This window comes from Saimiri boliviensis, chromosome 14 (genome assembly GCF_048565385.1).
Source record: "Saimiri boliviensis isolate mSaiBol1 chromosome 14, mSaiBol1.pri, whole genome shotgun sequence".
NCBI lineage: Eukaryota > Metazoa > Chordata > Mammalia > Primates > Cebidae > Saimiri > Saimiri boliviensis.
Genome location: NC_133462.1, coordinates 51,643,066 through 51,660,210, shown reverse-complemented (window position 1 = coordinate 51,660,210; position 17,145 = coordinate 51,643,066). Strand labels below are relative to the sequence as shown.

The 17,145-nt window shown below is 56.4% G+C and overlaps 1 protein-coding gene across 4 annotated transcripts in view; it reads right to left on the bottom strand.

Moving 5' to 3' along the window:
* The window catches only part of KIF21B (kinesin family member 21B), a 50,881-nt gene extending 34,437 nt beyond the window's left edge, over positions 1-16,444 (bottom strand). For all 4 annotated transcript variants that reach the window (XM_039466506.2, XM_074385061.1, XM_074385059.1 and 1 more), the window contains exons 1-3: positions 16,101-16,444; positions 2,096-2,318; positions 1,599-1,781 (exon numbers count right to left, since the gene is read on the bottom strand). In XM_039466506.2, coding sequence (XP_039322440.1) covers positions 1,599-1,781; positions 2,096-2,318; positions 16,101-16,141 — 447 coding nt within the window. In that variant the 5' untranslated portion in view covers positions 16,142-16,444. The remainder of the gene's footprint in view (positions 1-1,598; positions 1,782-2,095; positions 2,319-16,100) is intronic.
* Positions 16,445-17,145: the final 701 nt, after the last annotated feature.

The following is a 17,145-nucleotide window of genomic DNA, read 5'->3' as shown; positions in this document are numbered from 1 at the left end:
AGACACAGACACACATGCACAGACACGGACACACACACAGACAGATGCGCACACACAGAGACACAGACACACACGCACAGACACAGACACACACACACAGACGTGCACACACACAGACACAGACTCACATGCACAGACACGGACACACACACACACAGACGTGCACACACACAGACACAGACTCACATGCACAGACACGGACACACACACATACACAGATGCGCACACACAGAGACACAGACACACATTCACAGACGTGCACACACAGAGACATATGACACATACACACAGACACATACACAGATGTGCACACACAGAAACAGACGCGCAGAGACACATAGACACACACACAGACACAGATGCACACACAGAGACACACATACACAGACACATACACACAGAGACACACAGACACACATACACAGACACATACACACAGAGACACACAGACACACATACACAGATACACAGGCACAGATGCGCACACACAGAGACACATAGACACGCACAGATTGGCATACATAGAGACACACAGACACACATACACAGACACACACACAGACTTGCACACACAGACACACATACATAGACACAGACACCCAGAGACATATAGACACAAACATACACCCCACACACAAATGAGCACACACTGAGACACAGTTACACAGAGAGACACATAAACACAGACACAGAGACACACACAGAGACATATAGACACACATATACAGACACATACACACAGACACACGAGACACAGAGACACACACACACAGATGACCTACACACACAGGAACGCAGTCACACACACATAGGCAGTGCATTTATTAGAAGGGGAAGTCCAGAGGAACAAAGAAAACCTTCAAATTCTAAAATGCAGGGTACCCTGGAGGGCAAGCCACCACCTGTGTGCCCAGGAGGGGAAGCTGTATTGTAATAGGCAGAGGCTGGGGAAGGCCTGGAGAGGGCCAAGGCCACAGGCTTCCCTCAGAGGGCAACCTGGATACAATCAGAGCTCCAGGGTTTGTGGGTAAGCACCCTTACTGGGTGGGGGTCAAGATGAGACCCCTGCTCCCCACTAAAAGCCCCTCCCCAGCTGCCAGTCTGGGCCTGACATTGTCCCAGAGACAGGAAGGGTGGGTGCACAGAAAGACCTTTCCCGGAGGACCTTCCTGCCTGGGGTCAGAGAAGACTCGGGGGGCAGGAAGCACCTGAGCTGGAGGGGCAGGATAGGCTGCCCTGAGGCTGAGGGGGGATGCAGAGAAGGCCAGTATCGCCCCATTTTGCAGATGAGGCTCAGTGTGATGAAATGACTAGCTCAAGGTCACAAGGGTAATCAGTGTCAGAGCTAAAACCAGTCAGGTGTGAAGGGATCAAACAGGTCATCGACTCAAGCTCCATCTGATGCAGGAACCCCTTTCAAGTGTCCCACCAAGTAGTCTTCCACCATAGCTTGGATTCTTTCAGTAGCAGGGAACTCATCACCTGGAGATGCCCCCGTGATTTCCTGGGCTCATTCCACTGCACTGGAGGAAGGCCCAGCTTCCATGGTCCTGCAGTCCGCCAAGCCTCCCACCTGCCCGCCCACGAGGCCACAGTACCTCCAGAAACTGGGCGCTGACTTTGAACTCAGGTCCAGCCACACCCTGCTCCTGTGCCCGACGCTTGCGCTCCGCAATGCCCCCAAAGAGGTGTGCGATGGCCCTCGGGATGATGCCCTGCTCCTCCTCTGTCGTTGCCATGTCGAAGCCAGTACCCATGGTGTACGTCTTCCCAGCCCCCGTCTGCGTTGGCAAAGATAGGAGGGTGTAACTCCACACCCTTTGGGGGCACCAGCAAACCCCGTGCCTGGCCAAATCCCCTTAGCTCATCCACCTCCTAGCCTGGTTCCCCAGCTGCTTTCTTGGTCCTGCAGCCACACTCTGGGGAAGTCTCTGACTGACAGCCCTCCCTCTGCTAACCAGGGGTGCAGCAGCATCCTTAGACAACAGACAAAACCCTGAGGCTGTGTCTCAGCTGCTGTGAAGGTGGGGCCCTCTCATTGGATGCAGGGAGACCAAGGCGGGAGCGGCCATAGGTGGGTGTGAAGATGGCTTACCTGCCCGTAGGCCAGCACTGTGGCATTATAGCCCTCGAAGCAGCCCTCGATGAGCTTGCTCACACAGGTGGAATAGATCTGTTCTTGCCAGGTGTCCAGGTCGAAGACAAAGTCATAGGTGAAGGCCTTGTCCTTCCCCAGCAGGACCTGGGGCTCTCCCGGGGTAACGGAGGTGCAGATGTGACAGCCCTCAATCTTCTCCTTTGACAGCTGGGGCCGGATCCTGTCCAGGATGGAGAAAGCCCTGGGTCAGGCAGCTGGAAGGGGGCTGCCACAGGCCCCTGTCTCACACTGATTGCCAAGCTGCCACTACCCCCGTGAGCCAGAGGAAAAGGAGGGATGCTTATGTGCCCCCAGAGGACATGGGCAACTTTTTTTTTCCCCCGAGACAGAATCTTGCTCTGTAGCCCAGGCTGGAGCGCCGTGGCGCCATCTCAGCCCACTGCAACCTCCGCCTCCTGGGTTCAAGCGATTCTCCTGCCTCAGCCTCCTGAGTAGCTGGGATTACAGATACATACCACCACGCCCAGCTGATTTTTGTATTTTTAGTAGAGACGGGGTTTCACCGTGTTGGCCAGGCTGGTCTCAAACTCCTGACCTCGTGATCCACCCACCTCGGTCTCCCAAAGTGCTGGGATTACAGGCGTGAGCCATCACACCCGGCCAACTTTTGTAATACAGTAGTAATAACTATATCAACATCATCAAAACAGCAGTTGTTAACATTTATTAAGCACTCAGTATATATCGGATCTATGTTCACAGTACTTTCAATAAATTAATTCATGTATTCTTCACTATAACCCTGTGAGGTGCCTATTATTTGCCTAATTTTACAGATGAGAAAACCGAAGCTGAGAGAGTTTAAATGACTTGCCCAAGGGTGTATTACGGAAAGCGATGGTGCCATATCCAGGTCTGTGTGACATAAACGTACACACTCCCAATTGGATCAGAAGCCTAGAAATCAGCATCTCACCAGGGGAGAGAAGACAGCTTGCCCACTGCTGGGGAGGCAGAGTGCAGGGCCAGGGTGGGGAAGAGAAGGAATTGGATGCTCCCACAGCTCTGGGCCACATTCCCAGAGCCAGGACTACGTTCTAGAGGAGGCCAGAGCCTCTGCCAATGCCTATGGGGGCTGTAAGCAGGAGGCCGGGAGCTCCCCTCCCTGATGCCATACCAGGAGCCCCCTTCCCAGATGCCAGAGCCTGGTGGACATTCTCAGGCCCCAGCTCTGCTTCCTTTCTAGGAGCGGAGGGGCCAGACCACGCACAGCTAGGACTGACCAGGTCAACTTCCAGGTTCCCTTGTGAAGGGCAAGGGCCTCTAGAAAGGACACCAGGCCAGCCCAGGGTGGGCTCCCAAGCCAGATCCTGGCAGGCTTCCCTGTAAAGAGGAAGAAAAGCGGCATCGGGACTGAGCGAGGAGCCAGCCATAGACAGAACTATCTCTATCCAGCCACCCCTTCCTCTCTCTCCCAAGCAGCCATCACTATGACAAGGTTCCCATGGCAACCAAGAAGGAGTCAGCAAGCATGCGTGTGCAGGGATTGGCAGAAAGCGCTGCCCCCACCCCAACCTCCTAAAGTGAAAGGGGATGGGGGTTAGGCTCTCATGCCCGTGGGCTCACACAAGCCAGCCCATCAGCAGGCACTCACAATGAGCTGCTTGTCAGGCCTCCTCTCCCTAAGCCAACACTCACCAAGAGAAGAAAGAATGCCAGGGGCCAGGCCAGCACCCATCCTGGGCCCAGAGGCGCCTAGCCACAGAGTTTAGGGCCTCCAAGTCGCCATTCGGTCTCTGTCCCCAGCTGCCCCAGCCCCCAAGGTCCATTCAGAGCTGTAGGCTGGGGAAGGTGCTCACCTGAGCCTGCTCTCTGCATTCCCACTGCAAGGGAATAAAGGCGACTGGGGAGGTGGGGAAAGCCCAGCAGGGAGGGATTGTGGGGGTGAGCTATACCAGGCCCAGTTCCAACCCACAGATAGGAGTCTGGGCCTTCTTCAGAAGTGTTTCCAAGGTGTGAACAGACCCTCACACGTCAGTGGCTCTCCTCTAAAAGGAACGGAAGCCCAAAAGAAGTCACCACATTTATCCAGCTGTCTGTCCAGGCTGGAAGGGAAGCCCGGTTTCTCCATTTTCCACCTGAAATGGCTTCTGCCTGGGAAGAGAATGGCTGATTCTCGCTCATCCTTCTGGACCTCCAGACCAGAAACCTGAAGCTCCAGTAAGAGCTCAGGGTCAGCAAGGCTCCTACCTCTACTTCTACCTCTACTGCTAATGATGGCAGTGAACATACACTGAGCACTCACTCTGTGCCAGGCAGCATCTAAACACTGCTATGGATTCACTCTTGGTCCTCAAGACACTGGGAGGTGAGGACTATGACCCTCATGTATGAATGAGGAAGCTGAGACGGCACACAGCCAGAGTCACAGGTCACAGTCAGCAGCAGAGCCAGGGCTTGAACCTGTGCAGTCTGCATGCACTGCCCTTTCAATGGTCTTACGCTACCCTGTCTCCAAGGATCAGGGCTCAGAGTGCCAGGGGGAAAGAACATCTCACATATGCAGGGAGAGAGAGCAGGAGCAACCTTGGAAGGAGGGGTGCGGCATTGCACACAGGTACTAAAGAGGAATCTGGCTCTCAGACCTGGCTCTGCCCCCGGGCTCCTGGGATCCAAGGCTAAGCACTTCCTCCCAGGGCACCCAGACATTCCTAGGTAAACCAAGGGCCTGGCGTGAGCAGCCTCTGAGGACCCTCCAGCTCTGCTGACTAGCACCAGCTCCTGAAGACGGCCTCCCTACCACGTGGCTGCCTGCAGTGGGATTTCTGGATTCAGTTCAAATACCATTTAATTACTGTAGGCAGATGGCAATGCTGACGATTGGAGGAAATCAAATCACCATCCCTGGAGACAGTGGAGCAGGGGAGGGGGGGCAACAGCCCTGCCTGTCAGAGCCCTTCAATGAGGGGGGCAGCTTCTGCTTCAGCAGTCAGCCCCTGGACCACCTGGGGAGCCTGCCTGCCAGGATCAAGAGAGTGGGCAGAACAACAGTCTGGGAGAGAGGATACAGGGAGGAGACCCCAGAGTTTTAGGGTCCAGAAGTTGTGGGGTCGGCTGGGCACTCACCCCAGGACCCTTTGTTGACCCAACACATTCTGTGGTCAGAAAGAGACATCCAGCTCAATACTCATCTACACTTAGCACCAGAATGCTTTGTCAGGGTGCAGGTGAGCCATGTGTGAGCAGTGTGACCCAGAGAAACAGATCCTGTCTGGGAGACAGGGGGCATGGACCCTGGATGAGTCACCAATTCCCAAAGCAACTCACCTGGAAGAGGGAGAGAGTGTTGCACAGAATGAGTGAATGGAAATGGAAGCAAAGGAGAACTGAGCTGCCAGGACGCTTTCCATGTGCTAGCGCTGGGTCAGGCACCGTCCACAGATTACCTCATTTAAGTGATGCTATGACCTAGGGATTTTAATCCCCATTCTCCAGCAAGGAAGGTTGAGGCTTGAAGCGCTTAAGCCACACACACAGTAAATACAGTGAAGCTGGGCATCGACCCCTGACCTGGCTATGAATGCCCCTCCACTCCTCCAGCAGCTTTCTGTCAGAAAATTTACTTATTTATTTATTATTTTTGTTTTTGAGACAAAGTCTCACTCTGTTGCCCCAGGGTAGAATGCAGTGGCACAAACATGGCCTTGGCCTCCTGGGCTCAGGTGATCCTCCCACCTCAGCCTCCCCAGTAACTGGAACTACAGGCACATATCACCACACCCATCTAATTTTTGTATTTTTTGTAGAGGTGAGGTTTTGCCCTGTTTCCCAGGCTGGTCTTGAACTCCTAAGCTCAGGTGATTCTCCTACCTCAGCCTCCAAAGTGCTGGGATTATAGACGTGAGCTACCATGCCCAGCTGAAAACTCTTAATCCTAAAATTGCTAAATAAACTTCATCCCCCACCACCTGCATCAGAGCCAGGAAGGTTCTCCAGAAGGAGCCCCGAATATCTGTTTACATATGCACAAGGCGGGGCACCAGGCTTGCCCTGCCTTTGAGGGCTCACAGTCCGTGGTGGCAGACACTGTCTCAGTCATCCTGCGCTCACGCTTCACCACCATTTGCCTAGTGGCAAATTCAGACTGACACCCCACAGGTAGGAGACAAGAAGGCTGGGAGACAAGCGACCAGGGTCCTTGTCAGCTCTGCCCTGGCTCTCTTGTGGTTCACAAGCCCGCTTCCTCCTAGGCTGTCTAGAAGGTCTTTTCCCGCTTTTGACTTTCTAAGAACTCCATCAGCCACCCCTGCAGCAGCCTCTTCTCCTGTCCCCACCCTTGGTGAGGTCACCTCTTTGGACGGCCCTCAAAGTGGCAGTAGCCCACTTGACCCCAGATAAGAGGAAGGAAGAAGCAGGGTAGCAAGGATGGGCACCACTAACAGTCCTTTTCCTCCCCGGGGGCAAGGGAGGGGGGTCAGGGATCTCTAGGGTCTTCCTTTTTAAAGCATTTTTGCAGAGACAGGGTCTTGCTATATTGCCCAGGCTTGTCTCAAACCCTTGGGCTTCAGCGATCCTCCTGCCTCGGCTTGGCGAAGTGCTGGGATTATAGGCATGAGCCCCTGCATGTGGCCTGCAGGGCCTTCCAGCTAAAACACAGGCCCTGGAGGCTGTGGACCAGAGCCAGGACTAGGGTGAGGCCAGGGAGGCATTCACCCTCAGTTCAAAATGTAAGAAGGCAAGGAAAAAACTCAGTAATCAAGATAAATTACAACTTAGTGTAATATCTTAAAAATCAAATTAGCAAATTGTGGCCCACGGCAGACCAGCTGCCGGTTTCTGCCAGTAAAGTTTTGTGGCCCAAACATTCAGTGTCATTTCTGCCCAGGGTACCCCGGGGAATCTCAGCCCAGGCCCCACCCCTCCAATCTTCCTTCCATCCCTTCTCCAGGCTTTGCTGGGAGGGAGGGCCGGCTGGAAGCCCCACTCAGAAAGGGCCCCGGAATCTCCCAGAACAGAGCCGGGCCTATTTGCCACTTGGCAACCTGGAGGCTGAGCGGCGGGCAGAACGGGCGCGGGAGCGAGGAGAAAGGGCCCGGAGCTTTTCAGAGGCAGGATCTGGCTCGGGCAGCGAGGCTGCTGAGCTTCCTCTGTTCCCTATTGAGCAGGGGCGGGTGTGATGTGGGAAGCCGACCCCCACCCCCGGAGAGACGCGCACGCGGAGGCCAGGGACGCGCAGGCGGCTCGGGAGCCCCCATCCTCGCAGGCTGACCCCCACCCCCTGCCCCCGACCCGCTGGGTGCCCGCGGTGGCGGCGGGACAAAGGCTGCGAGCCCGGGGCGCAGAGCTGCGGGAAGAGCTGAGCTGAGCGGATCCTCGGCTCTTCGGGGAGCCAGGGGGACTGGGCGGAAGGGGAGGACAGAGGAGACAGGGCGGGGGTAGCTCGGGGGTATGCTGAGAGACTGCCAAGGAGAGAAAACTGCAAAGGGTACCGACAGGACACATCCGGCCACGTGCCGGGAGCCCCGCACCCTATCCCGTGGCTTAGGAGGGGAAGGAAGGCGCCAGCCCGGCCTCATCCCCAACCTCGTCCTTAATGACATCATACAAAGCCCGCCAATCAGCCCTCCCAGGAGCTCTGCCCAGTGACCTTGGGCTCCTAGGGGTTGGCTCAGCTTCTTAGGTGAAGTCAGTCCCACCCAATCAGCTGGCTAGGGTCCCTCCCTCGCTTCCTAACTCACCTGCCCCCAAATCTTTCCACTGAGGTCCCCAGTGGTGCAGTCCCAGGCTCTTTCCACTCGAAGGGTCTGTCTTCTCACTGAGAGGTCACAGGCTACCGTATTAAAACAGCTAACCAGAATCCAAGAAATTCTTACAACTATGGTGCAAGATCTGTGATTCCTGATGCCTTTTCCTTGCCAGTAATGGTAACATCGTCACACTTGCCTGACTGACTTCCTCAGTTAGTAACCACCAACACATCTACAGAGCCAGGACTCCCTCTCATAGACACTATCGAGGATGCTTTGCACGCGTTAGGTTATTACATTCTATCATTTAGTTCTAAGGTGGGTATTTTTGCCGTTAATTTACAACTGAGGGCTCAGAGAGAAACTGGTAACCCGGCTCAAGGTCACATAGCTGACTTGCAAAAAGGTTTTCATCTTTATTAGCCATCAGCCCTGAAGATTCAATCCAGAGGCGATCTGGTGAGAGCTGGTATGCTTGCAGCTGCCCACTTGTGTAATTTGCACTTCAGGGACTTCTAGGCTGGCAGACACCCTCTTCCCTACCTCAAAGGCTTTGAGAAGAACCAGAGACTCGGACTAGAATCACCCTTCAGATGGCCAAAATGACTAGTCCCTTCAGAAAAAGCCCCAAAAGCCCCAGGGGGCTAAAAGCCTATCTGCTCTTTTCTCCTTTAAGAAAGGCATTAGGGACTAATGCCTTTCTGGAGTCTTGAAAAGGAGCTCCTAGAAGCTGGTGAGACAGCCCAGGGAGGGACTGCAAAGTCAGGAAGCTCATCGCCCTGCCTCTGGGTGTGCAGCACCCAAGCCTAAGGGGAAAAGCAATGTCTGTCCTGATTCCATGACCTCTGCTTGTGCCCAGCCTCCAGCTGGGCATGCCTGGCTCCAGCCCGGGCAGTGGGGCAGAGCAGAGCCAAGCTGCTGTATCCTCCGTGGCGGATGTGTGAGTGTAGGGAGGGGACACAGAGAGAAGCCCGGTGATGGCTAGTCTGCCTGGCACACAGGGGTCACTTAGCCATGCGGTGACCTCCAGACACCAGCGCTTCCTCATCAGTGACAGGGCAAAATCAAAAGGGAACTCAGCTGTAGCAGGAGAGATTTAGATAAGCTAGCAAAAAGAACTTCCTGCCTGCAAAGATGATTAAGCCTGGGAGAGGAGAGCCTGGAGGGGTCTGTGGTCTTCCTCCTCAGAAATCAGTGAGATCCCTCTTGCCTTGTTCTTCACCACCTAGGACTTGTCTGATGAGGACACACATTACCTAATGCTTTTTGAGAGCCTACGTGCCAAACTCCTTTATGTACATGAACACATGTCATGTGTTAAGACAACCCTGTGAAGCCGGGGATCTGCGCCCCATGTTACCGAGGCTCAGCAGGTGAAATTTAACAAGCTCAAAGTCACACAATTTGTAATGGTGGGGATGAAATCCGAACCAAACCTGCCTGTGCCCAATCCTGAAGCATTCACCAAGCAGCTCTGCACCAGGGCGGGAAAGAGGTCGGCTTGGAGAGAAATGATCCTTTCCGAGACTCTCCGCGACTGATCCTGCCAGCAGTGCCACGAGCTGTCTGCTGGGAAAGCGTTTTCCCCGTTTCATGCTTAAGAAAGCTGAAGCCTGGAGCAGGGAAAAGGACGGAGTCGGGAACCCAGGAGGCTGCTTCCCTGGCAGAGGAAGGCGGCTCTCCTCTGTGGCAGAAAGAGGACGTCCACACCCCCACTTTAATGAGCATCCTCTCCTCCTCCCCATGGCAGCCCGCCAGCTCTGGGGAAGGCGGCTGGAAGTAAAATCCCTGCTCTCAGGGGAGTCTGGCTCCCAGACACCCGGGGGCTTTTCGCTGACTTCGCCCAGACAAAGCATCTTCCCAGAGAGGCTAGTCTTCTATAAAACGAGGTGGCAAGAGCCCACCTGGGGTGCTTGCCCTTTTAGCTGCAGGGGTAAGGTGTGGGGAGAGCCCAGCGATATTGGGGGCAGAGCCATGAGAGCCCTGCAGCAGCCAGAGGGTCTTGTTACCCTCCCATTTGTCCCTCTCCTGGTCTCCAGACCCTTCCCCAGGCCAGCCCTCCTGAAACTGCCCTCGGGACTCTGAACCCCCAAACAAGAAGGCTTTGTATTGTGGGGCCAAAGGGCATGGGTTTAGGAGGCCTTGGCCAGCATGGTGCAAGGATCTGTTAACCCTCTCTGCCTGTCCTGGGTGTGACACTCCAGGAAAACCTACAGGAGGCCTTAGGGTGTCAGCTTGGGATGCTTGGGGTTCAGGACTCTGACCCCAGCCCATCCTCTTGAGTGTCCTTGACCTAAGTCTTTCAGTTCATCCTAGGGTCTTGGCCACTGGCTTCTGAGTAATGCCTAGGGCCAGGAAGGCTAACAGGGGAGAGGGTGCCTGGCGTGAGTCACCTTGAGAGTCCGGTGGTCTACGGCCCTCCAGGGCATCAGGATCTCAGCCGTGCGGAGGAATCAGGCCAGCAAGGAGACCGGGGTGAGCCGGCAGAAGCCAGGGAGCAGGGATATGCAGGAAGAGTGAAGACAAGGAGCCAGTCCCTGTCCTGAGTTGGATCTATCCCTAGCCTGCCATCAGCCACAGAAGCCTGGCTGTGAGCAGGGGCCAGCAATTTCCTGGGCCAGGGTCGGACTCCTCTATCTCTGGGGCCTGGGAAGAGGGGTAAGCCCAGCCTAGGGAAGTGCTGCTCAGCTGTGCTGCAGCACCGCGTTCCCTGTCCCACCCCCATCTCGGGGCATCTGGCAGGGGTTTCCCATGACCTCCCCAGAGACAGGAGACGCTGCAGAGTCAGGCTTCGCCCAGAGCCCAGAGCTGTGACGGCATCGGCATCTGCATCTGGTGGGGGGACAGTCAGTGGGGACTGGGCCCTGGGGACGCTCCCCTGCTGAGGAATGCAGAGCAACAGGAGGCTGGCTGGAGAGGGCAGCGAGCCTCTCCGCTCCACACTGGCTCTGGCCCCTGCCCACACTGCATGCAGCCAGCTCTCCTCGGCTCACCTTAAGTCAGCCTCTGGTTGGACGAGCCCAGCCTTCGTAAAGGACATAGGGCTTCACCTCAGGAAAGCAAAGGGTAGAGGAATAGACACTGGGGCATTTGGGGATAGGATGGCAGCATGACCTCCTTTCCATACCCCAGAGCAGCTGGAGGTGAAAGAGAAAGTCCTCCAGAAACGGGCCAACACCGTTGCCACCTGCCCTGGGGCTTCACGTAGGGATTGAGGGGCGGACCTCTGGTGCCAAGGAAGAGCCAGCATTCCAGTCCAGCTTCCCTCGTGGCAGGGAAGTAACCTCCAATCCCCACCCAGCCCAGGGCCCTCTCAGTGCCCCTCTGGCTGTTCTAATGGGAGGGGCACAGAAGACACTGCTTTCCTCCTCGATGTTCTCAACACTTTCTAGAGGGTGAAATGAAATGTTAGGAGAGCCAGCACATGTGGGGGTCTGCCCTTTGGTGTGTGTGAGGTGGGGGGCCAGCAAAAGACTTGGCTGCCCCCAGGACATCCTTCCTGAGAGAGTGCCACGGTGGAATCCAGGCAGGAAGACGACTGCCAGGGATGGCTGCAGCGATCTAAGAAAGGGAGAACGTGGAGGGGAAGCTCCTCTAACACAAATGATAACGGCATGGATTTAGGAGCTAGGACCGCGGTGGTGCCAGGCAGCCCCATGCTGCTAGGCAATCCCATACGGGAGACCCTGGACAGTCTCAGCCTTGCCACACATCTGCACAGCACCATGTCCCTTCCCACCTTCACTTTCCCACGTTCAATTTCATGGCCACTGTGTTAGTCAAGCATTTGAAGAAACGGAGGCATAGAGACTCCAAGCACACAGCTAATCAGCAGCTGAAGTAGAAGGCAGCTTAGAGTGGCATGAAGAGCATGTGCTGGCAACTGAGAATCCCCTGGGTTCCGGTCCAGCCTCCTCCATGTACTGCCTGTGCTCGTGCATCTACACGATGGGAAGAGCAGCAGTCACCTGACCAATTGAATGAGCTGCTGCAGGCACAGAGTGTTTGGGACATTCTAGTGCTTAGCCACATCCTGGTTCATGCTCCTTTCATCACGCTGTGCATTCTGCTTTAAATTAATAGACTAATCAACAGATCGGAGGTGAATTCAATTTACTAAATAGTTCATTAAAGCTTAAACTACAAAGACATCTCTTAGGTACACTTATATTGGGACCTATTTTAAAGAACACTTGATTTATATTCAGCTCCTCAGGAATCTATCCTTCATTTTGTTCCCTCCAAACATTTTCATGCCTTCGTCTTCCTCCAAGCTGCTGCTCTCCACAAATGAACAAACCAGAACAAAGCAGCTGTTCCCATTTTCCAGTGGGTAAAACTGAGGCCCAGAAAGACAAACAGGGAAGGTGCCCCATGAGGTAGCCAGTGGATGAACTGCATCAGATCCTTCTGCCCCCAGGGCTGTAAAAATAAGCATGCCAGGCATGTATCACCTCTGCCACCTCCCTGGTCCGGGCCTGGGCCCCACCCCACCTCCACTTGGAGGTTTTCAAAAGCTGAGATCCAATCAGGCATGCAGGCCGGGTGGTGGAGGGGGAGGTTTCCGGGGCCTGTGGTTACTACACTGCACTTCCTTGTGATGACATAAACCCTATTTCTGCAGCAGGAGGCCACCACTAAGATTCTCAGGTCTCCACACAGCCCCCAGGAGGCCCTGTATGGACCTCAGTTCCCCAGAGCTGTAAACTGGACACAGGTGGCATTGCTTGGCACTGACTGGCTTTGGGACTCGGAAGGTACCCCAAATACCCACCCCCCCCAGTTTCTTCTGTCAGTTTCAGTCTTTCTCTCTCAAGCCACCACTGTTCTTGGTTCAAAATTCAGACAGTCATCCACCAAGATTTCACAGTAGCCTAGAACTAGGGAAACAACTGCAGCTAGAGAACCCAAATGGGAGCGGGCAGGGGTGCAATCAAACACTGTTCCTTGGATCCCCCGAGCCCCTCCCTATCCCCTACTTAACCCTGCAGTCTCAGCAGATGGATGCCGGCCCGGCCAAGGCACCACCAAGCAAACTAAAGGAAGGAAGCTTAGAGAGGCCAGGCGGAGATAAGAGGGGAGGGGGCTCGGCAACACGGAGGGCTCCCCTCACGGTGGGGGCTCTGAGCTGGGGACTTGAAAGGGTCTCGAACAAACTCGCCATGTGAGTTGGCTTCCTTCCCCAATTTCAGCTTTGCCGACTCGCATTTCTTAAGAGCTATCCCTTCTCCCCCAGTTTGTCGGCCTTGTATTTCTGCAGCCTGGGGCAGGTCACCGCGTTGCTCCACCTCTCACTTGCCTTTCTGCACACCTCCTCCCCCAGGTAACGGCCAGTTCTAGTCTAGCTCAGGAAGCTGACAACTTTACAGTACAAGGGGATTAGTGGATGAAGGGATCACAGGGCAGGCTGGAGAGGCTGGCCTGGGAATCCCTTAGTGCAAAGCCGACTAGCCTGGGTTCAGGGACAGATGGGCCAGACTCCATCCAGCTGGGGAGGCCACAAGGTGGGGCTTTGGGGGTCTGCTCACCCCCTGGACCTTCTTCCCCTACCCTGAGCCCCAGATCCTGAAAGTTTCCTCTTCTGGCTCTCCAGGAGCCCAGGCCTTCACTGAAGCACTCCACAGCCAGCCAGCTTCCACCTCCTCATCCCAAGCAGATTGTAGGAACGAGGGCCCTGGGCCTGGCACTTCTCACCTAATCTAATAGCCTTGGGGCCTCTCTCCTCTATACACACACACACACACACACACACACACACACACACACCCCAGACCACTTCCTGGCCCTCCTTGTCTGAAGAGCTGGAGTCCAGGTTCACTACAAGCTATTCTCATGGAAATTCAGAAAACACTTCAGTTGGATACAAGAAAGGACTTCCAGAGAGTCAAGAAGACAGCTGAACCTGGCAGGAGGTAGTAAGCCCTGGGGCTGGACCAGACCCTGGACAAGCCTTGCCTGTCCCATAAATGCTCTACCCCAGTGCAGCCCACCACCCAGTCTTTCAGGTGAGAGAAGAGATTTCTGGGAGTGCTACAGGGGAGGAGGGGTAGAAGAGGATCTAAAAGCAAGGAGAACTCCCCCTACAGCCCGTCACTGGCACCATCTGCTCTCCTTCCCAGTCCAGCCCAGCCCCAGCCCAGTCCTAAGCTCTCTGATTAGAAACTGGGTTCTGTCCAGGCATTGTCTGCCTTCCACGGCCGGCTGCCCATTGAGGTCTGGCGTGTGCCGGGGCTGGGCACTCATGCTGGGGTGGGAGAGGAGGAGTGGGCGGGGCCCTCATCTTCCCGGAGACCCTGAAAGCCTGATTTCTGATGCTCAATCCCCTACCCCCTAGCCACATCAGCAACTCAAAGGCAAGGTGTGGGGCACCCAGACCCCACTTAGGGCAATCTGACTGGGAACCAGAGATGACACACATCCCCCTGAACTGGGTGCGGAGGGCTGGCATGATCCCTTCTCTGTGTAAAGGGTCCCGGGAAGCTTCTGGTGGCAGCAGTGGGAAGAGAACACCAGCTTCTTCTCACTGTGCCAATTCCATGAGGCTCCCCGGGTGGGAACCCCACATCTTTTCAGCCCCAGTCCAGCCTGGGGACCCTGAACAGAGGTAGGGGACCTTTGTTTAGCTCTCTCCAGCAAGATGGAGTCTAAAGGAAAGCCCCCTGTGGAAAGGGCACCCAAGCCCCTTCCTTCCCAGCCCTTGTTCACAATGGGTGGGGGCCAGAGCTTCATTTCCCTTTTATGGTGTTCTCGGACTCTCTCAATCTGCTGCAGATGCCATATTTACATTTCTCACTCCCACCCCCCAGCCATGCACCCCCTCCCTCGACCTCCACAAGATCCTGCTGCAATGTCAGCCCCAGCAGCAGCTTGGCCCCGCCCCAGCCAGCCACCAGGCACCTGCGGGGCTTCTCTTTGTCTCTCTAGCTGCTTAGGGCCAGGAAAGCTGTGCTCAAGTGGTTCTTGAGTGCTGCCTGGGGTGTATGGGTGGGGGTGCCTCAATCTCCTTCCCTCAACCCCAGCACTGATCAGTGTCAACTCCTCTTTGGGCTGCAGAGGGCTGGCCAGGCGGCCAGGGCGAGGGGCATCTGCCCTGGGGCAGGAAGAGAAAAGCTTTTTCATTGCCATCTCTGACTCTGTCTAGGAGCAACCTCCCAGGACCCCTGGAATCTGGGTCACATATGACCCAAGGGATCTAGAGACCCGAGAGACCTACCCTAGACCTGGACAATCCCCTCTGCCCCCATCATACAGAGCTGAGGGAGAGACAGATTTCTTTCCACATCCCTACCTTGATGAGCAGCCCCAGGTTGGCACTCTGCCCCCAATACACCCCTCTCAAAGAGAAAAACCCAAAGCAAAAACTGGGAGAGGTGGTGAGATGTAAATCGTCTCCACCCAGCACAAAGAACACAGATGGCTCAGTTTCACAGCATTTCCTGCCCCTGCACCTTTGTGTACCCCTCTCAATAGAACCCACCCAGCCATGTCCTCTCCCTGTCTCATTTCTGCCTGCTCAAGTCCCGGAGCTGTTGAGAATGGAACCCCAGATAAGCCTAGGCAACCCTCCCCTGCTCAATTTTATCTGAACGCCTGAGGATGGGCGTCGGCATCACACCCTCCTGCCCTCTCAGAGGGTAGCGTCTCAGGTACACCTCTTCTCCCTTCCCAGCCCCATCTCCTCTTGGGACAGGACTGGCAGGATTCTCCCTGAAAGCCAGCGACTTCCCACAGAAGGCCAAGGCATCATCCCAGCTTTTCCGTTGGTCCCCGCTCCCGATCTTTGTCTGCAGATCTGGCTCCCAGGGCGGGCGTGCTGCCTTTGCTAACTGGACCAAGAGCACAGAACTAGCTGACTCGCGTGGATGAGGGGGAAATTTCCTCCCTCTGGTATCCCCATATGAGACAGCAGCCTCGTGGGGAGGCGAAGAGGAAACGCACAGACGCTCCGGCCTGGGCCAGGGCTGGGTGTGAAATACCGGATTTCCTTGTTTATTCGATTTTCTGATCATTAAGGGCTCCCAAGAAGGGCCCCAAATCACCACCCAAACAAAGCCACCTTCCAGTATTCCGCAGGGTCGCCGCTCCCCTGCGGCAGCCCGGCCAGCGCGCGGCGCCCTGCAGCCGGTCCCACGCCGGCCCCTCCTCCGGGAGTGCGGGCTTCAGCCCGATCGGTGCCCGCGCCCCCCGCCCAGAGCCCACGCGAGACAAAGCCCGAGCCCCCTCCGCGCGCCCTCTCCCCCGCCGCGGGTCCCTACCTGACGGCCACCTTGACGCAGCAGTCCCCCTGGCCGGCCATGGCCCTCCGGCGCTAGGGTCTGGGCGTGGATCAGAGGCGGGGGTCTGGGGGCCAATGCCCGAGGCAGCGGCTGCGGCTGCGGGAGGCGGGGGCGCGGCTGGCGGCGGCTGCGGCGGCGGCTGGAGGTGACATGCTCGCGGGCGGCAGGCCGGGGGGCTCACCCGCGGCCGGCCTCCCGGGGCTGGGCCCGCGCGCCTCCTCGCGCCATCGGGCGGCGGCGCGGAGCTAGCTGACAGCCGGCGGCGCGACCCGCCGCTCCCTACGGCGCGGCACACGCGCACACACCTCCCACCCGGCCGCCACCTCCCGCCGCAGCGCGAACAAAGGGGGCGGGGGCCGACCCGGCCCCGAGCCCGCCCCGAGCCCGCGTCGGGCCCCGCCCCGCCCGGGGGCCGCCAATCGAAGGCCCGAATGGGCAGCGGGGGCGGGACTCGCGCCTTTAAAGGGACCTCTTGGCTCGCGGCCACGGGTGGCTGGGGGGTAGGGGGCGGGATTGGAGGATGGGGGTGGGGGCGCGGGACGCGGTCCACGTTAGGACCTAAGCTCCTGGAGTAGCAGAACCTCGACTTCAATGGGACTCTCATTTCATAAATGAGGAAGCCGAGACTCAGAAAGAGGGGAACTACCCAAGGTCGCAGAGCGAGTTCGTGGGGAAGCATGGTAAGAACCCTGGTCTCCCCGGCATCCCACAGCGACTGACGGTTTATAGTTGGAAAGAGCCAGGAAATCTTCCCTTCTGCATTTATTCCAGTAAATGTGCCAACCCTTCTTGAAGGGAGTTCTTGCTAGCCCCTAACTAAAATTCCCCCCACCTCCACCCTGCAGCATTTTAAAGCTCGTGTTTTAGTTGATTCCTGGCCAGGCTCCTGGCACAAGACTAGCCCCTCCCTACTGCTAGACGACTGTCCCATTGACCTTTATGACCCACAGATGACCCCACTGGGCCCAGCTCACACTCTGCTTGTTGTGGCAGTGGGGCCGGAGGGTCAGTGTGGGAGGCCTGA